Source organism: Apiospora hydei, assembly GCF_038363865.1.
Source record: "Apiospora hydei strain CBS 114990 chromosome Unknown utg000008l_segment0_segment0, whole genome shotgun sequence".
Taxonomy (NCBI): domain Eukaryota; kingdom Fungi; phylum Ascomycota; class Sordariomycetes; order Amphisphaeriales; family Apiosporaceae; genus Apiospora; species Apiospora hydei.
In genome coordinates this window covers 449,971-477,190 of record NW_027117367.1, presented here as the reverse complement: position 1 = coordinate 477,190, position 27,220 = coordinate 449,971, and the positions used below count along the sequence as shown (strand labels likewise).

Here is a 27,220-nt window from a genome sequence, read left to right as displayed (position 1 = left end):
CGACGACTTTTGAGCAAACAAGTTTCCCCCACAACCGACCGATCATATCTATCGACGAACCAAGGAAACGCAGAGGTGGGAAACAGATTGTCGACAAGGGGGTGCGTGGGCGAGTGTGGTGCCGGGTAAGGGGGGCTGCCCGACCAGTCACAGTAGCTTGCCCAGGCTGCCAGGGAATAGGAATAGGAATAGCTGTAGAATGCCTGTCTATAGGAGGGAAAAAAGATGGGAAATAAGAAAGAAAAAAAAAGTAGGGCCGCCAACAAAGTACATTACCACATTTACCACCGACCATCCACACTTGAGCCCACTCACACCACACGTGTTACTTGGTGCCATCATTGGCCTATCCGCCCCCGATTTCCATCAAGGTTTGTCACGCCGGCTCTTCCTGCTGCCCAGCTTGTCGTTTCGAAATTTCGTGACGGTCTCGTCTGCGCAGCCGGTATGTAGAGTAGCAGGAGGCAAAAGGCCTATGATCAGAAAGGTGCAAGCAAGCCCGGGGGGGGGTCCAAGTGTTTCAGGTGGGTCGTGCAATTCAGCCCATCAGCCCAGATCCCTGTAGCAAATTGATGAGCAGCCAAATGTGCTGGATTTACTGGGTTTAGTGGACTTGGGAGCACTGCTACAAGCAGATAGACTGGAAGTTAGTGTCTGTGATGGCCCGTACCTTAGTGCCCATGTACCTGTGGCCCCCAAGCACCCAGCACCAAGCACCAAGCACCAAGCCATGAATGATGCCATGCGATGTTTCTTCAACCGGAAAAAGTCTATCTGCTGCTGTCGGCAGATATGCACAGAAGTTGGGAAGAGAAATAAAAAGAGATTAACCAGATGGCTTTCGGTGTCAAGAAGATGTGGCAGCCGTAGAGAACGTGAGAATTAAAAATAAAGTCACGCCACCAGCGAGAGAGGGATGAAAATCAGACGCAGCGATGGGAGGAAGTACGGAGCATGTACATCAGATAAGGCCAGTAAAGTAAGGAGAGGTGAGAAAACAAATGACGGAAACAGAACGAAGCGTGACCAGACTGCCAGCGTGCGTGAGCGAGCGCGAGAGCGAGGCAGCACACCAGAGAGAGAGAGGCAGAGAGAGAGCCGGACAGAAAGAGAGAAAGAGATGTGCATCAGGGGGTTAGCGGCAGCTCCCCCCAGTTGTTGTTCCCATGTTTAGATGGGGAGGAGGATCCAAAAATGGGCGCAGCCGTTTCTTCCAGGGGAAATTTGCTGCAGCCAGTCAAAGTAGCTCGGGGCGCGGCCGATTCAAGACTGAGGTCACAGCGGGCGGGTCACGCACGTCTGTCATGGTGCGATGCGCGAGGCACCCTCGCACCCTCTCGCACCCTCTCGCCCTTGCACCCTCGCAGTAGTAGTGCCCTTGCACCCTCGCAGTAGTAGTACCCTCACACCCACGCACCACGCACCTTGGGCGGCCGTGGCATGGGGGGGAAGGGAAAACAATATAATCACCTGCCCGAGGACCATTTTACGCGCGCGAGAGAAAATATCCCTGGAAATGGGTTGCTTCCCCGTCCAGCCATTCGTTTGCTCATTGTGATTCTTTCCCCTGACTAACTGACTTGGAAATTCTACCCGTCCAACGACCTTCTCGTGTCGACCTTCTTCCCGTTGCCGTCCGCTGGTGTCTTGGTTGCTCCCCCTAAACCCAACCTGCACCGCTGCCAACCGTCAATCCATCTCCATCTTTGGTTTTGGTCCTCAATAATCCCCTTCCCGACTAGCCCTCGATTTGGTCGGCTCACCGTTCACTGCCTATCGTCGTATTCCCCTCGCTCACACACTCGTTTTCTCTTTGTATTCGCGTCGTCACTGCTGCGACACACGGTAGCAGTAGTCGTAGCCAGCCCGAGGCCTGATCTGATCTGATCTGATAGTGCACCCCTTGGGAATAATAGAGCGAGAATCGCCGGTCGGAGTCGGGCCACGATGGATCAAATGGACACCTCGGATCCCTCGAGGATATTGGAGCAGGCAAGGAAACATCTCGAGGCGCTGAAGCAGGCCGGCCTGTCGCGTGAAGCTCTGCTTGCCCTGCTCGAGGAGGACTGTCCGCCGCAACAGCAACAAATACAGCAGCAGCAGCAGCAACAACAACAGCAGCAATTACAGCAACAGCAGCAGCAGCAACAAGTGCAACAGCAATTACAGGTACAGCAACAACAGCAGCAGCAACACCAGCAGCTGTCACCCCCGCCGTCAAATCAGTCGCCTCAACAGCAACAGCTCTTACAACCGCCGACGCCACAGCCGCAACAGCAACAGCTACAACAGCAGCAGCAGCAGCAGCAGCAATCACAACCACCACACCCGGCTGTCGAAGGTACGGGGCCACAGCCCCAGACCCCAGCGGGTCGTTCTGAAGATGTTGCTAAGTATGTAGCTCAAGCAGCTCCCACGTTCGCTATTCCAAACTACAATTTCGTTCCTTCGCACCAAATACGATCCTCCATCTCCTCCACGGCCTCGACAAGCTCGGGCCACGACAGCATATTGTCTAATGCAACCGGCAAAAGCTCCGTCTCCTCCATCGGCGGCCCGTTTGGACGGGGGCCACGCCCTCGATCATCACCGAAGCCCGCTACTGGTGCACCTCGTGCGACAAGACGTTTAAGCGCAAGTTTGACTGGAAGCGGCACGAAGAGGAGTTCCACGAGCGATGGCGGAAATACCCGTGCCCCAACTGCAACCAGAGCTTCTGGGGTCCTAACACCTTCAACCAGCACCACAAGTCCGCCCATGGCTGCAAGACTTGTCCTCACTCTGATGCCGTCGTCAAGTACATGATGAAGCGGAGGGCCTGGGGATGCGGCTTCTGCGCCGCCATGCACGGTAAGCTCGAGAAGCACTACGAACACGTCGCCCAGCACTTCGAGGCCGGCAACACCAAGAACGACTGGATGCACTCCAACGTCATCTACGGCCTACTGCACCAGCCCCTCGTCCTGGAGGCGTGGCGTGAGCTCCTCATCCGCAAGGAGGGCAAGTTCAACGGCCACCAGCCCTCCTTCAGCTGGGACCTCGACAATACCGGCAGAGCCCAGGGCTACGTGGAGAACGAGCACCCCGGTCACCTGCAGGACTTTTTTGGAGTTCTTCGACGGCTCCAAGGAGACGGCGGAGAAGATTGCACGATGTGCCTGGGGCTACTGCCATATCGTCTTGATGCCGCGGCCTCAATCGACCCCGAGCGTCATGCAGTCCCTGCCCCCGCCGCCACAGCAGGAAACGTTCCCACCCTCGCCAACAGACGGCGGCAACAACCACACGCAGGTACTGATCACGAGTCAAAGTCGAGGTCTGAGGAGGGTCGCATCCACGTGCCTGAAGCCCATCAGCAGGAGGCCCAGCCGGAGGATCTCTTCTTCGTCGGCGGCCACGGCCGAGTTCCACGATCGCACCCCGAGAATGACGCTCACGCCGCCTATGGAGCAAGATCCCAACAACTCATTTAATATGTTTATTTCACCGCCGCCGGTTCCTTCGCAGCATATGCAGCCGGAACCGATGCAAATAGTTACGTCACGCCCCTTGTCTTTGAACAAGGAGCTCCCACCAGCACCACTCGTGCCCTCTCCTATGGATATGGATTTCAACATGAACATGTTTTCCCCGACGGCAGCGCGCAGATGATGAAGCCGCACGGCATGGCCGAAGACTGGCACAGCATGTCGAGCTTGTCGAGTACACTCATTGAAGATCAACCGATGACAGACCCCAACATGGGAGGCCAACCACAACCAGTCTTCCCGGTGAACTGGGAAGACCTCAACCATTTCGGGCAGCACAGGTAGTAATATGAAGGGGGCAAGGAAAAGGATAAAAACAACAACGCGCGTTTCCTTATACTTTTTTTTACCGGATGATGGTTAGGGAGCCGCCGCCGCTCGCAGAGAGCCAGAGAGAAAGCAAGGGCTGTATCGATATGAGATGGTCATTCGAAGTGGGGTGCAACGCAACAGATTATGCTGCTGCCGCAATCGCACCCACGTGTATAAATATAGTGTCTGATTACTTTATATGGGAAGTGGGTGGCGATGGAGGATGGAGTGAATGGACTGGGGGAGATTGGGGGCCAGCAACTTGGGAAACTGGGACTGGTTACTTGGTATATTTCGCCCTTTCGTTTTTTGTGAGCGAAAAGCTATGTAATGTAATGATACCATTGATGATTTGATTGATACCAAGCACAATCTATATAATAGCTATGGTATCATCACACAGCGAGCGGGCAAGCAAGCAGGCCAGGCAGACAGACAAGAGACGATGATAGGGGTTGAATCAAGGCCTTGTTTTCTTCTTCTTTCCATGAACTCGCAACAGCTATACCAAATCATATAGACCTGATCAATGAATGTTTCTTTTCGCCGTTTCTTACTTCTTACCCCTGAACTATCATTCGATGTATCCCGGCCGGCACATGGTGCTTGTGACTCCCAGACGAAGATCTCTCATCTACATATGATTGCCCTGTAGCTTGCCTCTTTTGACGTTGATCATCGAATGTGTTGCCGATCTGTCTCATTGGCATGTGGGGTCTAGCCAAAACATCCCGTCATTCGAACGGAAGAAGCGGACTTTTGAGGATGAGCGAGGGAGCGAGCATTCTCGGCATCCTCGTTCTCTCGATAGATTCGAGGGGGGGTGTTGGTGGATAAAGTATGTGTGTCCCAACAAGGAAATGGATGACTTTCTCTCACAGTGGGGGAGAAGATGGATGGGCGTTTGTAAGCACAGGATGAAGAAACAGCCGGTTCTGCTTGGGCATGGGCATGGACACGGCAATGGATGGGCGGCCGATGGGAGGGTGTCACCTCCATATGTAACATTATCGGTCCCGGCCTCTCGGGTGTCCGGCCCCCAAATGGCCCTCTCTCTCTTGTGAGTGCTGGACTGGACGGCCCCCGTTGCCTGTCTCTCCAGCTTGCACTCGAGTGAATCCCATGTCTTACCCTACCCGAACGTCTAAACTTTCTTGCTTCTGTTTCTGCATCCAACTCCCAGCATACCCTCTAAATCCGACACATCCAACCACTAAGTTAGGTTAGGTTACCTGTCGGCAGCGGCTGTGGCGCTGCTGCTGCTGCTACTGCTTGTTGCTTGCTGTTCCAGCGGCTAAGGCTGCATATGGATGGATGGTACTTGGTGCTGACATTTGCCTCGTGTTGGAGTTGGTGGGGGAGGACTTCTTTCAGCTGTTCTTGGCTCCCTTCGCACTCTCCCTCTTTCTCTCTCTTACTTGCTCGCCATCCGGAGCCTGATCCTCATCTGGGCTGGCCGTCTGTCTACCGACGTACTGCAACTTGCAGCCAGCTATACCTGAAACTTCCCAACCAGCAGCACTACTTTATAGTAGTTTCCCAACTCTAGTCTGCTTCTTCGGTGCCGAGGTCTCTTCTCGTCGCTCTTCTGTTCGTTTCTTTTCCGCCCGGACGTAGAGTAGATCCCGATGAGGAAGAGACATACATCATGCAGCACTGACAGGAAAGTATCTATCGCGAACAGACCTACCTACACCCACCTCACTTCCCGGTCTCGCGTGGACTCCACGGATACGTATGCGCACCAGAGACAAAGCCGCGCAAGCGAGACATGCCCGTACCCAAGGGCATTTGGGGTCCGCCGCCGCGAAGATACGTTGTTGTCCTGCCAGGCCGATATTCATTCGGCACCCATGTCCGTCAGTGAGTGATGGGTCGTAAGTAGCCCTGGAGTCGAGTCGAGTCGAGTCAGGCTGTGCAGGTATCTGAAATAGACTGAGTATCTATCACCTTCTCTTGGCACTCACACACACACACACACTCTCTCTCTCTCTCTCTCTCTTCCGTTCAGCTCAGCTCGGGCTATGCTGTCGCGATTATACACATACATCATACAGACATCACAGTCCCAGACTCGCTCTCTTTCTGTGTCTCCTCCCCACGGGCTGTGTGATGTGTGTGATGGGTCCTGCCGAAATTAGGTTCCGCGCTCGCGATCGTTCTGCTCTTGCTTTCTCTCTTTCTCTCTCTCTCTCTCTCACACTCTCTCGTCAGCAGCGGCTGCAAATGCCTCCTCGCCTCTCCAGCTTTTCCATGTTACACACCCACTCGCGGCTACGCACGCACAGTCAGAGTAATCCCTTCTCTCCGGGTGTACACCCCTTCTCCCCCATAGGGCTGTGTGCGACCTTGAATCCTTCCAGATTTAGATTTCGCGCCATCGCCCGATTCTCGCTTCTGGGATTCGTTCGTCCGTCATCCTCTCCCGTCCCGTCCCTCTCCGTCACCCCCCCTCTCTCTCGCTCGCTCGCTAGGTTTTCGCCTAAAGCACCATGCAGATCGAGCAGGAGTTTGCGCGCTTCCTCGCACGTCTCTTCTTCTGCGCCCACCCTCCATCATTCTTCCCCGATAGTCAGCGGGAAGGAAGGTCAGCAAACGGGCAGGACGGATCGTTCCTTGCCTGCTATAATTCCTCTCTCTTAAGCTATATGGGCTAGATGACTGGCTAGTTGGCGCGCGTAGCCGCCCAGTGATCTGTGTGTACGCTTCTCTAGTCTTACTTGCAGCGGCAGCCATTTAACGGCTTTCCGTCTCATCTCACCTCCATCAGCGTTTTCTCTTATTCTGTACGGGCGCTGCGGCTTGGCGGGTGCATATTCCCGGGTCATCATCATCTTCTCCCCCACCCCCACACAGACCCTTTGACAAGCCACCACCACGGCCGCCATCACACACAAAGGGTGACGCGTGGGCATCAGCTAGGGGGTTAGGCTGATGGGTGATATTGGTAGTGGGGGTCAGTCGAGCCAAGCAGCAGCGGCCCCCAAAACGTGGTTTTTCATGCCGTCGACGATGAGGCTCCTGGAATCCCACCCTGGAATGTCACTTTGCCGGTACGGATCGCATGCAGTCTGTTCACCCCCCCCTGCCTCCCTGCCTCCCCCATGCAAATGCACGTTGACTTGCCTGGCTGGGCTGAGGACAAGCTGGACGAATGAGAATGATTCCTGCCGCATGCCACTTTCGGTCCGTTTCTTGGTCTCTCCTTTTGGGCTATTGTTAGTAATTGTGATGGTTGAGTGTTTACCGAACATGGAAGGAGAAACGGGACGGGACGACAAGGGGGCACTTGGTGATGGGGGATGGGTGATGGGCGATGCTGGTAGCAAATTACCAAGCTTTGGGGGAGGACAGAGAGGATGTGTATGATGTTGTTATGCGTAACAGACACACGCACACAAGCACTTGCTGAAGATATGTTTGGGGTTGATGCTGTCAGCTTCGTTGCTCGATGCCGTCGTTCGTTGGGGTGGAAAGATATGTGGCCTGCTTACATGCGTCCATATGGGTGACAAGGGTATATAACGCCTCTATACCCTAGGATACTTGGATGGTGATCCGTCCGACTCCCCTAGATTGATAACACAGAGATCTTATACATACCACTCTGCTCACAGCTACATCCTCCTATCAGAACCTCTTTCATCGTGACGCGCTTCCCTAGCATCGCGAGCCTATCTACTACGCATCACCTACCAGGCAAACTTAACATCACGATCCACCGCAGTCATCACCAGACACTACCCACTTCACATTATCAAGAACTCTTCCCGTCTCGGCACTTCGTATACTCAGACATCGTACTTCTACTCCACCTTTGCTCCCTTACCACTGTCACCAGCGAAAGCTCCCTCAACCAGCCAGTCAGTCAAGATGGGCTACTCCTCCACCACCAAGATGTCCTCCTCGTCAGAGAAGAAGTCGTCCTCGTCCTCGTCCAAGGACCACACGTCGAGAGTGAACGACTGGATCCACCAAGATCCCCGAGACGATCCCTGGAGCTCGGTGAACACCTATTACGGAAAGGACTCGTCGTCGTCGGGTGACAAGAAGAAGAAGCACCACCACAAGTCTGGCGGCGGCAAGAAGTGATTGATGATTTGCCGTCACTGTCTCTTCGTCTTCGATCCAACTTCGTCGCTACAAGCTTCCGATAGGATATGAAGTTGTCGCTGGTTCATCTTGGAGCTTGAAGCTGCTTCACTGAGAGATATTTCGCGATGGCGTCTCGCACCCTAAGGATTGGGGCGCGGAATGTTTTCGGGGCGATGAACCGTCCCCGGCAGGAAAGAAAGGAGTTCGGCGGAATCTGCGCATCTGATGCACCAGGTGCTCTTGGCCCAAGGGCCGAAAGGAAAGGGAAAAGCGTGTACTATGGTGTTTTTGCTTGTTCTTTCTTCTTGTCATTTTCTTCTTCACATTCTACTTCTTTGTACTCTCTGTACAACTATTCATTCCTTCTCTGTATGTCTATTCTTATTGTTTCCCCACTACATTCTCACTGTACTTTCATTATATTTTTCGTTACGTTGGAATGATGGAATGAGGATAACGTCAAACACACACCAAAGCCGGATGGAATGGCATATACGCTGGAGATGGGATACCCCTTTAGAGTATTAATGATTCAGAACTGTATTATCACATATACTTCTCTCTTGCTACATACTGTGAAGCTTCCAGCATATTTTAGAGTATCCATGTAAGCGGGTGGTGGGACTGTTGGTCCCGTCATTGCGTGTGGTCCATTCTTAGCAGAGATCATCGTCACTCTCTTCGCGTATCAGCACATACGTCTCGCCAATGAGCCCCAAAGTACCGCCTTCAAGATATGGCAACTCAGTGCAGTTGTCATCGCTCAATTGCCATAGGCCATCATTGCTAGAAGAACCTCGGGGTTTATTCTGCCACCAGATGAATATCAGGTTTTACGGCTTGGTCCTTGTAGATTGCCTTGATGAAGCCATGGATACCAGGCGCGTAGGAACGCCATACTCTGTGGGCGAATCCGTCACGTATCCCCTGTTCCCAAAGAGATAGCTTTTCTGAATATACTTTGGTGTCTAGAACGATGTAAATGACTGAGAGTCCCCTGTGCCGCCCGAGCGCATCACGGTCAAAATCGCACCCTCTCCAGTCTTGGGAGAAATCACCGGACACGTAGATCGCTAGCTTGCGGATCTTGAAGAACCAATGGTCGTCGTCAAGAGGCTTGGGTTTCTCGCCTGCAGCACAGGGGGACAGGAAGCCAAGCAGGTTTTCATACCGAGCGGATATAGTGAAGTAGAAGACGTCGAGGTCCAACCGCGCGCGAAAGGACGCAGGTCCATGCCCTCGCTCGTCGCCGCGCACGAACGGGTGCAACGACAGATTGACTCCAGCCGAGGGCGACAGCGCGGTCGAAACATTCTTCTTGTGTTGCTCATCATCGGTACAGCTCCCGTCGCCAGGCCGGCGCACGCGGTAGCTCTGAACGCCCTCGAGACCGTCCGGGCTGGAGTAGTGGAACTCGTGCCAGATGATCGGGTCGACTTCGTCGTCGTACTTCTGCCAAATCAGGGTTTGCAGCTCGAGAGGAAGGTTGGGGAAGAGGTGGAACTGGGTTAGTTGAGACATGGTTGATGGTCAAGTTGGTTGATGATGCGCGCCTGGTCAAAATGAGATGCAAGAAGACCAGAGTTGGTTATGTTGGGGCAGTTTACATGTAGCCCAAAGAGGAAGTAATAAATGGTGGTACCTGAAAGCCGTTGTATCCTCAGTGATCAAACCATGCCCTGAGGAACCAGGAGCTTCGAGACCTCAATGGATCAGCCATGGAAACACCATTGAATCACTACACCGTGGTGATGTTGACTCGAACATACCTCTATCTAATTGAGAGTCGTTTTCGGTTATCGCAACCTAAGTCGCAGCCTCATCTAAGCCCAGGAGTACAACTCAAGTCTCACTAAGATACTGTTGATAAATCAACCTGTTCAATCACAATGCGAAAACCAAAAGAACAGCCAAGTTTAGAGGATATAAGTTTGTTATCGAAAACATCTATACAAGAAGATAAAAAAGTGCTAAACCGGCTGCAATATCGTAGAGCAACACATGAGGGCAAAAAGCGGGTATCAGGCCCAAACCAGTTTCCCATCCATCCACACACGGTCTACTACAAATCTAAGTAGGTAGGTAACCTCTTGGGTAATAAAATCAACCCACGGGGTCCAGAAAGAAGAAAGGGGGAGGGATAATCGTTTAGACAACCGACTCGATCTTAACGGGCAGGGCGGCGCGGGCCATGCGGTTGCTGTTGAAGCGGCGCGTGAAGGGGGAGCGAGAAGTACCGTTGCCGCCGTCGGCGCCGTTGTTGGCGAGCAGGTTGGCAGTGCTTCTGGGCACCTGGGAGACGACGCCGGACAGGGCGGTCTTGCCCATGTAGGCGCACAGCTCGACAGGGTCGGTGGGGGCGGTGCCGAGGCCGAGCAGGTAGGCGGCGAGGCCGGCGATGTGGGGAGAGGCCATCGAGGTGCCGGAGATGGTGTTGGTCTTGCCGTTGAGCCAGGTGCTCTTGATGTCGGTGCCGGGCGCCAGGATGTCGACAAGCTTGCCAAAGTTGGAGTACTCGGCGAGCTCGTCGTCAATGGTGGTGGCGCCGACGGTGCAGGCGGACTCCTCCGAGGCCGGGGACGAGGTGCCGGCGTCGGCGGCCTCGTTTCCGGCAGCGACGGCCAGGAAGATGCCGGCGTCGATGATGTCGGCGGCGGCGGCGTTCACAGCCTGCGACTTGGTGCCACCCAGGGACATGTTGACGACAACGCCCTTGGGGCACTGCTGTCCCTTGGCGTCGCTGACGACGAAGTCCATACCAGCGATGACTTGAGAGTTGGTACCGGAGCCATCGGAGTCGAGAACCTTGACGGCGAACAGCTTCGTCTTCTTGGCCACACCGTACGTCTTGGAGCCGATGGTACCGGCGACGTGGGTGCCGTGACCCTGACCATCCTCGTCCTTTTTGTCGGCGTAGTTGGCCAGCCACTCAGCCCGACCCTCGAACTCGGGGTGCTTGATATCAATACCGGTGTCTACGATGTAGGCGCAGGTTCCCTCGCCGGCGCTGTCGTCGTAGGTATAGGTGGTGCTACCGGCCTTCTTGCTCGACATGCGGGCAAGGCCCCAGTCGGCGTTCCTCTGGGTGGCCTTGATGGTCATGATGGCATCTTGTTCGATGTATTCGACCTAGACAGTGTGTTAGCCATGTCTCTAGGTCAGGAGTGGGACGATGTAGGGGAAGCGCTTACGTTCTCGTCGTCTTGAAGAGTCTTCAGCTCCTCTGGGGTAAGGGCCGAAGCGAAGCCGTTGAACTTGCCGGTGTTGTACACATGCTCGGCGTTGGCAGCAAAGCTGCTCATAGTCGTCGACATGGAGTCCGACTTGACACCGCTCTTCATCTTGACAATGTATTTGCCATCAACCAGAGTGGCGCCTCTCGGCTTGATAACAGGGGCGGGCTGAGCTCTTTTCGTAGAAGGTGCGGCCAGAGCCAGGGGCAGCAGGGCGATCAAAGTGGCGGTACGCATGATGAAGGTTGAGGAAGTGAATGAATGAGGAATACGGTCTCCTGGACGTAACGAATGCAGATAATAGAAGAGAGAATGGACTGGAATGGGCGAAGGTGTATGAATGCCAACGAGTGATGCCGGTTGTGGTTATCGAGAAGTCAACACGGGGGGAACCAACTCGACTACATATAGTCGTTGAAGCTCACAGCTAGTCCCCCAGTTCCAACACCATTCCTAGGAGCATGCGATGCTGGCGAGACATGTCTCCGCATCTCGGTTCAGCAGACCTGGTCATGATAGTAAAACCACCCATATGCGCCGCGTCATTAGGCCTCTCGATTGGTGCAATGCGGGCAAACTGGCAATATCATTATGCAGATACAATATGTCCCCAAACTTGGTGATTTTAAGGGAGTACCTTAGGCAGCGTGACATCGGCCAATCATGCGTAGCAAACGGCCAAGCATTAACGACGGCCGAGTTTCTGATCCATGGTTTCAACTGTAGCCTGAATAGGTGGCAAGGCTCTGATTCGTCGGCTCGCGGAGATGTTGGCTCCTCTCGGGAGGGATCGCTCTGGCTCGGCACTGGAGGCCTAGCCGCTGGTTGGCCCGTTTCGAGAGACATTCAACGGCAGTGTTGACAAGGGCCGAAGATACAGCGTCGATCATCTGTGGAGACTCGGTTCCTTCTGGGCTCCCAGTCGGAGTCGGATCTTATCAGCCCACGGGAAATTAATTAGGGGCTCCAGGCAATGTTCATGCCGCCAATTGTTGCCCGGTTGCGGCTCAAGGCCAAGCCCGCCAAGCTTCAAAGACTAGGGCTCCGACGATGTGCCGCGGGGCGATCGCCTCTCTGGAGACGAATGCTCGAAGCTCATTGAAGCGTGCCCGTTGATTGCATCTTGTTTAGGAAGGTCTTTATTCACGAATATGGTTCCTTCTGGTGTCTCGCCATCCTGATGCGGGTTTGACTTGTTGCCTCCCTCCGCCAAGGCGCGTACCTGTCAGGGATCTTTTGGGTTGGACGAAAGGGACGTTCGGATGAGGCTGCGGGGCCGCCAGGACTAATTGCCTTGCCTTGCTTTGCCTGTTAAAACGAAACATGGAAGACCGTTGCATCGACGATATTCGCTTGTCATTGGTCTTAATAGCCCTCCTAATGCCCGTCACGTCAGTTATCAACTGCCACCTCCCACCCGTCATTGGCGGACCACGAGATATCGTACGATGATCCCAACGTCGGTCGCATACTGTGGCGGACTGGAGAAGCTCCCGGTCGGAGATAATTAGTGTCAAGGTGATAAAGGAGCCTGATAAGCAACCACCTTCCGGCCTGGAACCTGCCTGTCATGCTGTCTTGCATCGCCGCCGTCTTGCGTCGCATTCGCCGTTGTCAAAAGCAAAGGGTCCGGATTTCTTCTTCTTCGAGCCTGCAATGCAGAAAACGTTGTGGTCCTGCATTTAGCCTGGAGGTCGCTTACTGGGACCGCGCATACCGCGCATACAAGACGTCGGGGTCATGTCTGCATGTGCTCAGAATTGTCCATCAATTGAAACATTCGCATTCGAACCAGCTGGTAAGAGGAATCGCCCTGCAGGACGTGAAACGGACCAGGCGTTCTCTAGGCATGACCTGATCATCAGAAGGATTTGCCCAAGCCTGTTTGTTTGCTCATGCTACCAGCTACCTCGCTTGCTTCGTTGCATGATTGAAAGCATCCAGTGCAATTATGTCAGAATTGGGTCCTGAAGAGTCAAGTCGAACTTGGTATCCAGCGTGGCGGCAGCTGGTGGTGAAGTGATGGATGGCACAGCGGATGGCAAAGCGGATGGCAAAAAACAATGCGCCCGTACACTGCCCCGACCGGAGAGGGCCCTCCGCAAAATGACTGCACAAGCCACAGCACAGGGTGGCTGCTGCTGCCCCTCGACGTCAGGTTGACGAATCCGGTAATTTGTAGCTAAAAGTTGAGGCAGGTGGGCGGGAATGACGACATGACGACATGTGAATCAACACGAACGAAATCAATCGCCCGTGAAGGAACCATTTATGCCCAAATTCCTAGGACCTTGTGTTTCGTTTTGATTTCCCTAAAAGCACAACATCTATAATATCGGACCGTTCTATTACTACTACCACATCGTCAGCCCTGGTGTTGGTATTGCTTCTCGAATCCTGCCCATACCGAATCCCCCCACTCAGAAACCGGGTCTCGCACGAGACGATTGAATCACCATGTCGAGTGGATTTGTTGGCAACGTCCAGCACAAGGCCCAAGAGGTCGCGTAAGGCTTCCGTGAAACACCGAGGCTCGTTATAGCTGCTCACATATTGGTTTTTAGAAAAGAGGATCTCGATAAGGCAAAAGCTCTTGTGGCAGATGCCGCAAAGAGCCAGGCCTATCTATACCCTTTCAAGTGAGTCGCTGCGCATCTGATCTATCTGGTTGCTTGGCAGGCGGCTGGCACAATGCCACATGAAGAAATGCTGATGGGTGATCTAGGGGCATCTACTACTTCCTGACTCATCGCGACCTATGGAAGCCGTTCTATTCCAGAATCATACCCACGCTGTCGCTCTCAGCTGCGGTCATCAGTGGCATGTTCTTCTTCACATACCTACCTCAGCTCGCCATCCTCGTGTTTGTGAACGGCCCTTTGGCCGTCTTGACCACCACTGTCTTGATTCTCAATGAGAGCTCTGTCATCGTCAACCTCGTCTCGCGAAACTTCCTTCTTCAGGATGCTTTGCTTGACACGTTCGATGGCACGCTCGTCTCTCGCAATGAGACCGGTGTCGTGAGCGAGGGTCGACAGCTCAAGTCGGGTCGCGATCCCATTGATAGACTTGGCAAGATCTTGAAGAGCCCGTTCGAGAAATTCAGTCCCAAGGCCCTCATTCGCTACGTCATGTACTTGCCGCTCAACTTCATCCCTGGTAAGCATGTTGCACCCCAGGACTATTTCATGATCCATACTGACCTGGCTCCCTTTGTACAGTCGCCGGTACGGCCATCTTCATTGTTTTACAAGGTACGAGAATCTAGCCACGAACCAGAAACGTGCAATTCTAATACCAGATCCAGGTCGCACCCGCGGGCAGTCAGTTCATGGTCGAGTGAGTACAGTCACGCACTTGTGTCAACACTTAATCTAACTTTGTGTGTCAAGTACTTCCAACTCAAGAAGTGGTCAAAGTCTCGCCAATCGGAGTGGCTCGAGACTCATACCGGGGCATACTCAGCGTAAGCAACTCTCACCCCCAATCTCAGCTCGTCCAAGTAGATGGTCCAGACCGTCCGACGTCGTTACTGCAATTGGTTCCAGTTGAGACTTATACTGACGGGGTCCTTGTAGATTCGGTGTGATTGCCACGCTCTTGGAGATGATTCCTTTCGCATCCATGTTCTTCGCTTTCACCAACACAGGTAAGCCCCTCCATTGTCCTCGCAAATGATGGCAAGCTAACTCATTCCGATAGTCGGTGCGGCACTCTGGGCTGCTGACATCGAAGCTCATGAGAGCCAGATGGATAACACCACGGCACCCAGTCTCAGAGACGCAGCAAAGAAGGCAGAGTAAGGTCGCACGGATATGCGTAGGTCCGACATCTCCGAAATTACATGTTCTTCGAGACCATGCAACGAAGGAGGCACAAGGGTATAACGCGATGAGGATGCTAGAAGACTAGGTGGGAATACAGATACAGTTCCCATGGTCCCTTATGGTACTTAGGTAGTGTGGTGCACGATGCCTCCGTATTCAATTGGACTGAAACTCCATTCCCATCAACAAGTTCTTGCACGATGCTATGAGTTCGACAATGATTTCCGACTGAAGCGACCTGTGGCATGTCGCTCAGGTCTAGCTGTACCCCGCGTGGCTGGTAGCTCAGAACGGCGTGCCACGATTACCTCATCACGAAAATGCCATGCCCACATGTGGCACATTTGAAGCTCTCATAAACTCTCTCGTTAACGTTGCATGCCTTCCCCTGAGAATTGAAATCGGCGGCATTTCAAGGGTGGAAGCATTCGGTTCATCAGGGTTCGAAAGACACCGAGCGCGTCAGTCAAACGGCTCTATCTGAAGCCATGTTCTAGATCTTTGTCGTCTAAGCAGGGACAAGCAGGGGCTGATAGAAGACACACAATTTCCCGATGCAGGGGTTGCAATTGAGCTGACAGCGAAATAGAATATGGTGTCGAGGTCGAGGCCCGGCTGCACTCATGGGCAGCAATTGAGTGATTGACTTGGTTGGTACACTTAACCTTACGCCTCCCAGCATTGGCGGAACCGTTGACTGCGGGGTGAATTTGGCGTTCATTGCCCAGCACGGGGGGCGCATGTGTTTGCCACAATTCGCGTCGAAATACCAGCTAGGGTCCCCAGACTCAATCTGTTATGCGCGTGGTGTACAAGTATCCAAGTCCTTAAGTCGCCAAGAGAGCCTGTACTGAACAGGCGAAACAATACATCTGGCATCTGTCACTCTGTAGGCAGCCTGCATACCGAGATATACGCTAAATGCAGGTTTTGCCCCTGGATGGTACCACAACTCGAGGGTCACTCCCAGAACTTCAATATCCCAATCTTGCCTGCTTCCTTGCTGTGGAATTTTCGTCTATTGGCAAGATCAAAACTGTGTTGGAAAAGAATACAGGATCACTCAATCCCCAGTCTGGCAACTCCCTGGGCCCTTGCGAGCGATTGGCACCCAGCAGAAGACCGACGGCTGCCTGGAATTGGCAAATTCCCTAGGTGGATTGGACGAGTTGCATCTCGTATAAGAAGATGGACTGTGTGCTACAATTGAGGACCTCAGGCGATCAGCAAGAGAGAACTGTTGATGCTGGCCACTGGCCATCTTGCTTGCTTGCCTACCGCGAGCGCCTGTTGCTACATGCATTGATCTTTGACGGGTGCAAAAGCCCTCGATGCGTATTTGCCTAGTCAATTGGATGCTGCTTCATAGTCTCCTATCTCAATTTAAGCAAGACATTGTACAGATCACGCTGACACTATGGAAACGAGGCAGACCACGTCCATGCCAGACGATCATGCCAGCACACGCACATGGGAAGCTCATACTTGGATCTGGTAGAGAACACCAGGTAGCTTCGAGGTTGAATGGTTTCAGACTGAATATATATGGGAGAAAGGCTGACCAATATCCACTAGCCCTCACATGGAGTTTTCGAGTGCAGATACATCATGGAGATCTCCGATGTCAAAGATCTTACATGCATCATCTGCCGACTGCCGCATCTCAGTATTACATGTACCTCAGCTCCTCGACGATGGTAAATACTCAGACCAGGATCCATACCGATTGACGGATTACCAAAATCGATAGTGGCCCAGTTTGGAGATCTAGATGCAGTGATCTTCCACCGAGGGCAGGAGACTCCAACTGCAGCTGAGCAACGTCAAGATGTGAAAAGTGGATCGCTGTCACTTCCCCTTTCGGCCAATTGGTGAAGTTGTCTGGCTGTAATTTGCCTCGAGGAGGTGACATCTAGCACGGTGATTAAACGTGTAACTTTCTGCCATATACGACCTCTCCAGCTGCTAGATTGAAATATATCAGATCAGACGGACCATATATGGGAAACTATCAATCCTGAAAGCTCTGTACTGCTCAGAGTGTTTGGGCATGCAACATCTCACCCAGGTCCTTTCGGTAAGTCGTTGGCGGCCGCTTGGCACCTTCGACCAAACCGTGCCTTCCTTCTTGTAACGTCGCTCCTTCCCAGTTCACTAGTCCGCGTCCAAGGCAAGTATGAAACCATCCTTTTTCCACCCTCAAGCCTTGATATCTGGCAATGATCACGGGGATACTGGTTCTTGAGGAGTCGCAGAGTAGCCCTCAACTCTGCCATCCCACAACCGACACCTCATCACTCGTTCATCGTCTCATCGCCTCCATCAGTCCATTCGTTCACGTTTCTGGATCAAATATACTTTCGTTTTCTGAGTAGCCTTAAAAGTCATCCGTTATCTTATCCATTCCCTTTCTGGTCAACCCAAGTCGCAATCCACTCTTTTCGGTTTTCAGGATCGACGAGAAAGCCTCACGGCCAGCTTGACGGGTCTGAACCAAAGGTGCTCCTGCCCGCCTGAACAGCATGAGAGTACATACTCTTGCTGCTGACATCTTGTCGGCAGTGCTGATCTTCAGTTGGCTTCCCAGCATCCTAGCCTCGCCTGACCTGGGAAAGCCCGTCATCATCGGCCGTGAACGGAACGCAGACCATGCCGCTGAAAGTCCAAACTATGGTGCCTACGGTGGACCGGCTCCGAAACATGCTGGGTACAACTATCCTTACGGCGGCCCATATGGACCGCCGCCCTACGGACCTCCTCCGCCACATAGCTCCACGGAAATCCTGTTGTCAAACTCCTCATCAGTGGCCACTGGTTCAGTCACTGGTACAGGTCTGCCTGCTACAGCCAGCGGTTCGATGGCTCCCACAGGTATGTGTTTGCTCGAGGATATGACTGGGGTGTAGGACTTATCAACTCTAAGGTGCATCTGCAACGGGTTCGGCGGGCGAGAGCACAGCTGCCAGTGCGTCAACTCCATACCTGAGCACTACGTCGGGTCCAGAGACATCATATTCCGGATCTGTACCTGCGGTTACCTTAAGTGGAAGTACCTCCTTGGTCGGGACACCGGGACCTTCCACAGCTCCAACGACTGAGACGAGCGGCTATGAATCTTCTACCAGCACTGGCGTCTTCCAGTCGACATCCCAGAATGGTTCAGCAATCAGCACACCTGGCTCGCCCCAATCAAGTCCAGTAAGTTATCAAGATATTCATATATACGTGCCTATCCAGGGCGCGGACAATCTGTGTATTTCACCTTGGCATTGACTAATTCTCATAGTCTTCTGGCATCTCCGCTACTTTGAGTGCTACAGAGTCGACCTCAACCGTTGTGCCTACCAGTCCACCAGGTGGCGGGGGACCCATTGGACAAACCCTCCCGCCTCCCGGGCTACCAACACCGGGAACAACACTAACCGCGTCCGATAATGTTACTACGGTCATAACCAACCCGTCGCAGACCCTGACATTTACAATTCCAGTGAATGGTACCGAAGTTGTAACACCAAGCGCTGGACCAGTCACGGGGGGTCAGCCAGGCACAACATCTGCATCTTCCGCTGAATCGTCGAGCATCTCGATATCGGGCACTGGGAGTGTACTGCCGGCCCCAAGTAGCAACTTCACGGGAAGCTATGTATCGTCGAGTTTCCCTGCGTCACAATCTAGTTGGATGAACTCGACCACGGGCCCAGCAGCCCCTTCATCTGGAGCGACCACAGCCCAAGGGCAAACTGCGCCTACCATCTCTTTCAGCACATCATCCAGCGAGGGTTCTTCTTCAAACTCGGCTGGGTTAACGTCTTTAACGACCAACAGTGCACCTTTCCCAGCTGGTAATATGACATCAAGCTCCGCTGGAACGGGCCCAACCGGACAGGGATATACATCCACAACACTGAGTGCCAGTGAGACTTCTTTGACACTGAGTTATCCTGAGACGACTGGCGCAACTGGATCTTCATCTGAAGCATATGGCAGTTCTACTACTACTGGCCCTTTCTTGAGCTACTCATCAACTACGAGTACAGTTCTACCGGGCTCATCAGTCGCGAATGCCACCGAAACAAGCCTTCCTGCCACAGGAAGCCTCACGGTGACCAGCAGCATTCAGCCGACTCCACCATTCTCGAATGGCACATCTGTCTCTGGAGCTAATACCACCTCCCCTTTTGGTCTCAGACTTACACGACATTTTCAGTTACCGCTACTGCGGGCACATTCACAGGCTCGGTCTCACCACTGCCAGTCACCACTCCAGAGTCCGGGTCCGGGGTATCGCCGCCATTTCCTTTTACTAGTCCCAATAATACATCGCTCACAGGGCCTACTGCCAGTTCCGGGTCAAACATCGTGCCCTCTCCCAGTTCAGCCGAGTCTACGATGACATTTGCTCCGTTTCCTACCTTCAATACGACTGTAACTGTGGGCCCAACAGGCACTGTGCCTGTTTCTCCTTCGGCAAGCGGGGTCGTTGGTTCCACGACCAATCCCGCCTCGGGGGCGCCATCGTCTGGTCCCGTTGGACAAGGTAGTCCGACCGCACCGGGTGTAAGTTCACCTAGCGCTACCGGCAATGGAAGTGAGATCGCTACCTCTACAGTGGCACCACCGTTCCCATTGTCTAACACCACCGTTCTAACGGCACCGACTGGAACGGCCCCGTTAATTCCGTCTTCAAGTGGGACGACTGCGGTAGCTTCCGGGTCTTTCACAATATCCCCCGTTGGTACGGAGACGTCAGGGTTGTTCAACTCTTCCACTTCGACCGGCCTTGCCATTTCCAGCACAGCTTTTAGCAATTTCCCACCAGGGACAGGGTCATCCCCTACCACACCACCTTTTCCAACCGGAAACACGACCGCAACATTTGGTGGTTCTACAGGGACTGTCATCAGCCCCCCTAGTGGACAAGCAACAAGCTACAATATGACTTCCACGTCACCAGTCTCAGGTATCCCAGGTGGATCATCAATCACAAGTGTGCCTATTGCTTCTGGCACTATTAGTCCCAGCATATCGGGTTCTTTGGCGCCATTCCCTATGACCAACGGAAGTGATACAGCGTCTATATTCCCGACCGGGACTTCGATATCGAACACGGGGACTGGACCGGCATCTATCACAGTCTCACCTACGTTGGCCTCGAACTCCAGCGTCCTTGCCACCACGTCTTCATTGTCAGAGGGGAACACGTTTTCTACGGCGCCTTTCCCTATGACCAATACTACAGGTGGGCCAGACGGCCAAACAATCGCCCCAACGGGTGGTATTTCTGGCACTGCACCATTGAGCACTGGGGCTTCGGTACCGCTGACACCTGAGAGCACTTCCTCGGAATCGAAGCCACCATTCCCTCTGTCAAACACCACTGCCCCTAATGCTGGCCCCACCGGCGGATCTGGACTTACTACTGCACCATCAGCGCCAAGTCTAACAACATCTCTTGCGTCGGGAATTAGTGCCCCTGGAAGCAATCCAGCTGGACAGACTGTACCGCCATTCCCAATTTCAAACTCCAGTGTAGCGGTCCCGGGTTCAAGTGGAGTTGGGAACACTGCTTCAGGTACGATTGGGTCAACGGCAGTACCCCCTTTTACCATATCGAACTCTACTGGTCCGACTGCAGGACCAAGTGCAGGCTCTACAAATGTTGTGCCAACAGGATCAGGGGGTCGTCAAGCTATTTATCATCGTCACTGGAATCAAGCGCGCCATTTCCATTTCCAAACTCGACGGCGCTGCCTAACGGCCCCTCTGGCGCTTCTGGAGGCACCGCCCCTCAACCTGGCACAACATCCGGCAACGGTGTACCCGGTTCTCAGTCTAATTCTACATCCCTTACAGGAGGTGTTCCAGCTGGACAGACTGTCAGCAATACTGTTCCTAGTGCCAATCTCACTACATCATCATACCCTGCCAGTGGAACACCTTTCGGCACGGCGCCTACACAGCCGGCATCTTCTACCGGGCCAAGCTCGCCTTATCCATTGTCAAACTCCACCGGTCTCCCTGGAACCAGTGTATCCCCAAGTGGTGGCACTGCTCCCGTTGTGACTCCTGGTGGAACTTGGTCTTCAAGCACCGTGACTGGCACCGGCTCCGTTCCCTCCCCCGTTGGGGGTGCTTCAGAAACACCGCCGTTTCCTGTAACCAATACAAGTTCAACAAGTGGACTGACCGGCACTGTCTTCACCCCGAGTGGCGGGATATCAAACTCTATTACTTGGACTGGATCGGCCCCTTTCACCATATCGAATTCAACCACGATACCTAATCCTACCCAGCCATTGCAAAGCAGCCCGTCACTCGCCCCATTCCCACTCTCGAACTCTACAGGTGCCTCAAACCCGACAAGTCCCCTTGGTACTGGTTCTGCTGCGACCACAGCAATATCTACTATAGCTCCAACTGGTAGCAATGGTGAAGCGGGTGGCCCGACCAGTACACTTCCGAGTTCAGCACCGTTTCCTATCTCAAATGCAACGGGAAGCATAGGGCCGACCGGACAAGGCATTCCACCTGGAAGTAGTGTCACTCTTGGCACAGGAACACAGACAACTGGATCTCCAATCCTCAGCTCAGGCCAAGCACCCTTTCCAACTGCCAACACCACCGCCCCGCCTTTGGGAACAGGTTCTGTTTTCCCTACTGGGATATCTGGGACTACTGGTAGTGTCATTTTCACTTCTGCCCCTTTCCCCTGCCAAATGGTACAGTTACGCCAGCGCCCACCGGAACAGTACCGAACCCAGCATCCAATCCAGGCCCAGAGTCTTCATCTACCATCACGACTGAAAGCAGCGGTTCATATCAAGGAACTACTACAGGTTCCGCTCCGTTCCCGCAGGGTAATGGCACACTGTCGACTACTGGCGTAACTGGTGGAGCTGGTGGAGCTGGTACTGCTCCAGGGGCCACGGGGCCATCGCCGTCGTCAGTTGAGTTAAGTAGTATTGGCCTTTCTTCCTTGACGTCGTCCGCATTAGCCCCTTTTCCACTATCAAACTCTACAGCGACCCTTGGTCCAACTGGGACGTCAAACCCCTCCCCTACATCGAACACCCAGTCTACAGCGCCAATAGGCCCAGGAGGTCAGACGATCGGTCCTCAACCCGGACAGACATCTACAGGAATTATATCGACAACAACAGCGACATATGTGGATACGACTTGCTCCGAGGAAACACCATATACGCCAACTCAACAGGTTTCAACGACCTGTTCAGAAAGCGAAACTGTATCTATGACAAGCACAGCAGCCACACAATACCCTCTTTCCAATTTTTCTGCTCCCTGGGCGGGGGAGACATCTTGTACGGAGTCGTGGAGCTATCCTTCAGTTTCGACCCCTGCCACTCTGGCGACCTCTAGCGTACTGTGGAACGCAACGGATACATGTAATGAGACAGCTGTATCACAGACGAGCTTTTCGACAACATGTACAGAATCTATATGGAGTATGTTCCTGTTCTCCTACAGTTGATGAAATTTGACTAATCAGATCCCTAGGCAATTGGACCACCTTTCTAACCTCAGTCACAACGTCTGACATCTCCTCGCCGGCTGAGAAGTCAAGCTCTTCTGGGTACCATAAACCCTCTTTTGTCATCCCCGCTAGCTTGAGCGTCACGCCTCGACTTCCCGGCGCCCATCCACATAATGCGAATCCCACAGGTCCTATAAGCTTCCCACGCCGGGATCGGTCATCATATAAAGACGACGATGATGAACCGACCCATGGTGGACGGATGTTCTATTGGTTCAAACGTCTCCAGCGGTTGGTATAGATGCTAGAGCAAAATGTAGGATGAGCCGGGAAACGGCAAGATCCGCTACGGCTTCTGGAACTTTCCCATTTGCAGAGTGCGGGTTACGGATGGACACATTGTACGGCGTTTTCCTTTTTTCTCTGATGGAATCTTGCATGATTATTTATGACGGAAGCTCACTGCAGTGCTTTTTTATCTCTTTGCTACCTACTTTCGCACATGCAAGCCCCGACCGATAGATACAGAGACCTTGGACTAGGCACCATACATAATGACAATCGCCAGCAATCCTCATGAACCAATACGATATTATTGATTATGCAATACAATCTGACATGTACGGGGTAAATAGATATGTACATCATGATTAGCTTGTAGTGGTGGTGATGTCGTCACTTCATAAGTTCATGCATGACCAGTCAGTACCAAAGCTGGCCTCGGGTGAGGGGCCGGGCCCCGTTCCATCCTCTTCCTAGCCGGGTATCTTGTCCACATGATGGTTATTATCCAAGGCGGTCTGCTTCTCTTCTTTAGACTTCTGCGACGCGCGGTCCTCTTCCCCCGCGTTCCAATGATCCAGATTCCTCCTAAACATATCCTCATCCAGTTGCCCGCCCACATGCAGCTCCGGATCCTCGGCCGTATCTTCCTGAACGGGCAACACCACGGGTCGACTGAAGCTACCGCCGCCACCGGCGGCCCCGAGACTTGCCAGAGAGCTCTGCTCTCTCAGCACTGCTGCCCCTCCTCCCGTCGTCATCGTCGAGTATGAACTAAGTCGGTTGTTGGGGAGCAGGGTAGTACTAGCCGACGCCGAAAACGACCGACTATGCCGATTCGCCCGCGCCGTATCCGGCCGCTCGAGCTCGGCGCCGCCGCCGTGAATGGCCGAGAAGTCGCGCGAGCTCCAGGAGGCGCGGTGGACGCGCGCGGCGCGCGGGAGGCTGCTGGCCGAGGGGCGCGAGGCGAGGCTGCCGGGGCGCCGGAGCGGCATGGGCGCGGCCGCATTAGCATTAGTGTTGATATTGATGGTAGACGTCGAGAAAGAAGTGGACGCGGGGTCCATCTTCCCGGCCACGTTGTCTTCGTCCTCGTCCTCGATCTTGGACATGCGCCGAACGGACCGGACGGAGAAGTAGGGCTCCGCGGGTACTTTGGGTATATCTCCCCCATTCTCCTCGTCTTTCTTGTTCTTCCGTTTCTTCTTCTCCACAGGCGGCGCATCCTTATCCAGCGCTTTCCGCGCAATGTGCTCGTAGTACCGGATCCGCGTCCCCTCGAGCCGCTCCGACGAGAAGTACTCCCGGTTCCGGTAGAGCGACATCCAGGAGGAGATGCCGCCGAGAACGACGAGGACCAAGACGGCGATGACCAGGAGCGCCTGAATCACGATGATGAGGACGCCGATGACGGTGGCGAGCATGCGGTTGATGGCGAGGTCGGGCAGGAACGCGATCGAGAGGCCCGTCGTCACGATCTTGACGAGACCGAGGATCCACACGGCCACGGTTGTGTTTCTCTGGCCCTCGTAGGGGTTGATGGCCGCAATCACGACCATCGCCAGGATATCCACGATGAAGAGTCCAAAGACCTGCGCCGTGGGGCTCCGGGCGGCCGCGCCGATGAAGAGGGCGCGCACGAACTGGTACGACAGCCAGAAGACGAAATACCACCATCTTGAAGCGCGATACCGAGCGGATAACCATCCGAACCTCTTGATGTAGATCTCGTCTTCATGCACCTTGGCCAGTGCAGTGGTGTCGCCATGGTGGACAAAGTGCCAATGCACGAAGGGCAAGGAGCCGGCGGGCTTTTGGTCAAATTCCTTTTCCTTCAACTGACTGAGCCGCACCACTGAAAACCACGGAATGCGCCCCATAATATTTGTCGGAACGAAGAGGATGCGGTCGGGTTCCGACGCAAACGTCGCGGAACGCAGCCGGCAGCGGAGAGCATATACAGCAATGCCGCCGACCCCTATAAGGAGCAAAAGAAACACGATGGCCGCTATCGCGACCGGGCCGGCTCGGTCTCGTAGATTAAACTGATAGAGCGAAAGGACCATCATGGAAAAGAAGGCGATGAAGAGGGCCCGTAAAAGTGAAGCACGGAGATATCGTATCCAGTTGTTTCGAAAGAGCTCGAGTCGATCTTGTTGAATCCATTTAAGCCTGGCAAGTCCCTCGAGCGAGAACTTGAACATGGCAATGAGGCCAGTAATGATGCACAGAGCGATGATCAGCCAGATGAAAGCCAACATGAAAGTATCAGGTGCAGGTATCTTGAGCTCGGATAGCGTGCCGCCGAAGCCAGACCAGTCTCCAGGCGTCGGCATACCGGGGGTTACGGGATCTCCACCCCAGTTGTAGTCGTACGGGTCATCCGGGTTGTACGGCTGGCGCTTCACCAGAGGTGCGAGCTCAGTGGCCAGTTCAGTGGCCAAGTCTGCGGCCCTGTCGAGGGAACGGCCATAGATCTGCTGTATAAGACCGCCGTTATTGTTGATGACGGTAGAGCCAGCACCTCCAACTTGGCTGCCATTCCCGCTGATCCCAGCAAACTTATTGACGGAGTCGACCATGTTGGGTACAGGGATCAGACCGGCCGACCAAGCAAAGTTGCTCCACCACGCGGGCAGTACGCTAGGCCAGTGCAGCGACAATGCCCCCGAGAAGAAGACGGCCTGAAAGGTCTCGAAGATGATGAGGACCGAGAAGGAATGCGCATAATGTGTTCGCATATGCGGGATGCTGACGCCGTACGCCGCGGCCGCGAACGAAGCTATGATGGCGACCACGGTGAAAATGCCCAAAATGGAACTCACAGCGGCGGGTTGAGAGAAGGAGGCGCCATTCCTCATGACCGCTTGGAAGCAGGCGATCTCGGATTGGCTGGAGTTGGCAAAGAGCTGAACCCTGACAGATCCTTCGAAGTCCGGGATCTCGTAAGCGATCTGTGGGATGCCCGATACTTGCATCTTGCCTACGGGGAACACGGCCCAGGCACTGATGGGAACCGAGGCGTTCATTGGGCACATGCTACCATGACCATTAGCTGGCTGGCCTGCGTTGCCTCATAGCGCCATGTTTGCTTTTCGACGTACCTGTATATGTTCATCTTACAGGGGTCAACTGTCATGCTAAATCTGTTTTCGCCGTAAGCATCCACCGTGATGTACACTGTGTTTGAAAGTCAGCACCGATGTTCCAGGCCCAACTAACACTCGCAGTCTGCTGACTTACTCATTAGCTTCTCGCTCCGCAGATTCGTGTTTCCATTCAGATGCCACGAGATAGTCGAATTGTCGAAGTAAAACGCCGCATCGAGCTTGGTGACGTTCAGCAGACTCTGTCCGCCCAGGCAGTCACCAAAGTCGCCCGAGTATAACGCCGGCGTCCTGTCCACGGCCAACTCGCTCCGAATACCGTCGAGACTGACGCCATTGATATAGGCAGTTTCCTTGGCCCGCGATGCCGAGAGTAAGGCTGCGCTCGCAAGAACGGACAGCCAGCGTTTTATTCGGCCCATCGTTACCATCGCGGCGAAGTATTTCCTCCTATGTATCTCTTGGAGCTCCGGACCAAAAGCGCAGGACTGGCCCAGTGTCCGAGAGCACTCAGCAGCGCCAGGGCATTCCCCCAACTGAGCAGCTCGCTGTGTATTGACAAATCCAAGCTCTTGCATGGGCTGCCGCACCAGGAAGCGACGTACACTACCACCTATCACGCTCGATGCCTATGATTCCGTTATTCCCAAGTAGCTGGATATGAATGGGCTGCTGGGTTGATGGCAGATCGCGGCTCCACCGTGATAGGGCCTAGCGGTCGATCCGCCCTGAATTGACTTCTGGAAAGTCCCGTCGCGCGCGCGGGCCGTCGAGGAATCGCGCAAGGTCTAGCAGCTCTAGTCGTAGTCGGGGGCGCTAGAAAAGGAAGAAGAGAAAGATATCGTCAGGACGGACGGGCGAGCAGCGTCGAGAAGCGGCCGCGAGAAAAGGCGAGAAGCCTCATGGAGGAGGGAAAAATTACAGGGCACCACCACCACGCTTTTACCGGTGATGGAAGGGAGGGACGGCAAAAACGCGATTGGAGCTAGCTGCCTGGGTAGGATCCCCGGGGTGTTAGTTAATATGGGACCAGCAAAGATGCGACGGCGATGGTGAGGCCGGGGTCGACTTTAAGCGAAAGAGGGTTCAAAACCCCTCGTATATGCGGCGGAGGGAGTGAGGATCGTGGTCGACGGTATAAGCCTGCGGCATGCGACTTGAAGGAACAACAAGAGGAAGTTTCGAAGGCCATATTAGGCGTATTCCCAGATGTATGTATGCCTGTGCCTGTGCCTGGAGGGAGGGGACTTGGACAACTGGATGCGGGTAGGTATTGGGCGTGAGACAGAGCATCGAATCGCGAACCGTTGTCGGTCCAAGCCAAGAAGAAGCGTTGCATGCT

General features: G+C 53.9%; 7 protein-coding genes across 7 annotated transcripts; 3 read left to right on the top strand and 4 right to left on the bottom strand.

Moving 5' to 3' along the window:
- Positions 1 to 1,947: 1,947 nt before the first annotated feature.
- PG997_010683 (uncharacterized protein) lies at positions 1,948 to 3,473 on the top strand (the record flags this gene model as incomplete). Its single annotated transcript, XM_066814998.1, has 2 exons — positions 1,948 to 2,385; positions 2,535 to 3,473. 2 exons carry the CDS (start codon positions 1,948 to 1,950, stop codon positions 3,471 to 3,473), a joined length of 1,377 nt encoding a protein of 458 aa, XP_066664288.1.
- A 4,239-nt stretch (positions 3,474 to 7,712) lies between these two features.
- Positions 7,713 to 7,931, top strand: PG997_010682 (uncharacterized protein; the record flags this gene model as incomplete). Its single annotated transcript, XM_066814997.1, has 1 exon — positions 7,713 to 7,931. One exon carries the CDS (start codon positions 7,713 to 7,715, stop codon positions 7,929 to 7,931), a length of 219 nt encoding a protein of 72 aa, XP_066664287.1.
- An 807-nt stretch (positions 7,932 to 8,738) lies between these two features.
- Positions 8,739 to 9,455, bottom strand: PG997_010681 (uncharacterized protein; the record flags this gene model as incomplete). The annotated part of the gene is made up of 1 exon (XM_066814996.1): positions 8,739 to 9,455. One exon carries the CDS (start codon positions 9,453 to 9,455, stop codon positions 8,739 to 8,741), a length of 717 nt encoding a protein of 238 aa, XP_066664286.1.
- A 627-nt stretch (positions 9,456 to 10,082) lies between these two features.
- On the bottom strand, positions 10,083 to 11,404 carry PG997_010680 (peptidase S8/S53 domain-containing protein; the record flags this gene model as incomplete). Its single annotated transcript, XM_066814995.1, has 2 exons — positions 10,083 to 11,063; positions 11,126 to 11,404. The coding sequence occupies 2 exons, from the start codon at positions 11,402 to 11,404 to the stop codon at positions 10,083 to 10,085; spliced, it is 1,260 nt and encodes a 419-aa protein (XP_066664285.1).
- A 2,220-nt stretch (positions 11,405 to 13,624) lies between these two features.
- Positions 13,625 to 14,970, top strand: PG997_010679 (uncharacterized protein; the record flags this gene model as incomplete). The annotated part of the gene is made up of 8 exons (XM_066814994.1): positions 13,625 to 13,674; positions 13,732 to 13,806; positions 13,893 to 14,326; positions 14,389 to 14,421; positions 14,475 to 14,506; positions 14,560 to 14,633; positions 14,746 to 14,816; positions 14,870 to 14,970. 8 exons carry the CDS (start codon positions 13,625 to 13,627, stop codon positions 14,968 to 14,970), a joined length of 870 nt encoding a protein of 289 aa, XP_066664284.1.
- Positions 14,971 to 18,633: 3,663 nt separating this feature from the next.
- PG997_010678 (uncharacterized protein) lies at positions 18,634 to 21,682 on the bottom strand (the record flags this gene model as incomplete). The annotated part of the gene is made up of 4 exons (XM_066814993.1): positions 18,634 to 18,898; positions 19,189 to 19,879; positions 20,135 to 20,644; positions 21,274 to 21,682. 4 exons carry the CDS (start codon positions 21,680 to 21,682, stop codon positions 18,634 to 18,636), a joined length of 1,875 nt encoding a protein of 624 aa, XP_066664283.1.
- Positions 21,683 to 23,244: 1,562 nt separating this feature from the next.
- On the bottom strand, positions 23,245 to 26,309 carry PG997_010677 (TRP-like ion channel; the record flags this gene model as incomplete). The annotated part of the gene is made up of 3 exons (XM_066814992.1): positions 23,245 to 25,810; positions 25,876 to 25,951; positions 26,015 to 26,309. The coding sequence occupies 3 exons, from the start codon at positions 26,307 to 26,309 to the stop codon at positions 23,245 to 23,247; spliced, it is 2,937 nt and encodes a 978-aa protein (XP_066664282.1).
- Positions 26,310 to 27,220: the final 911 nt, after the last annotated feature.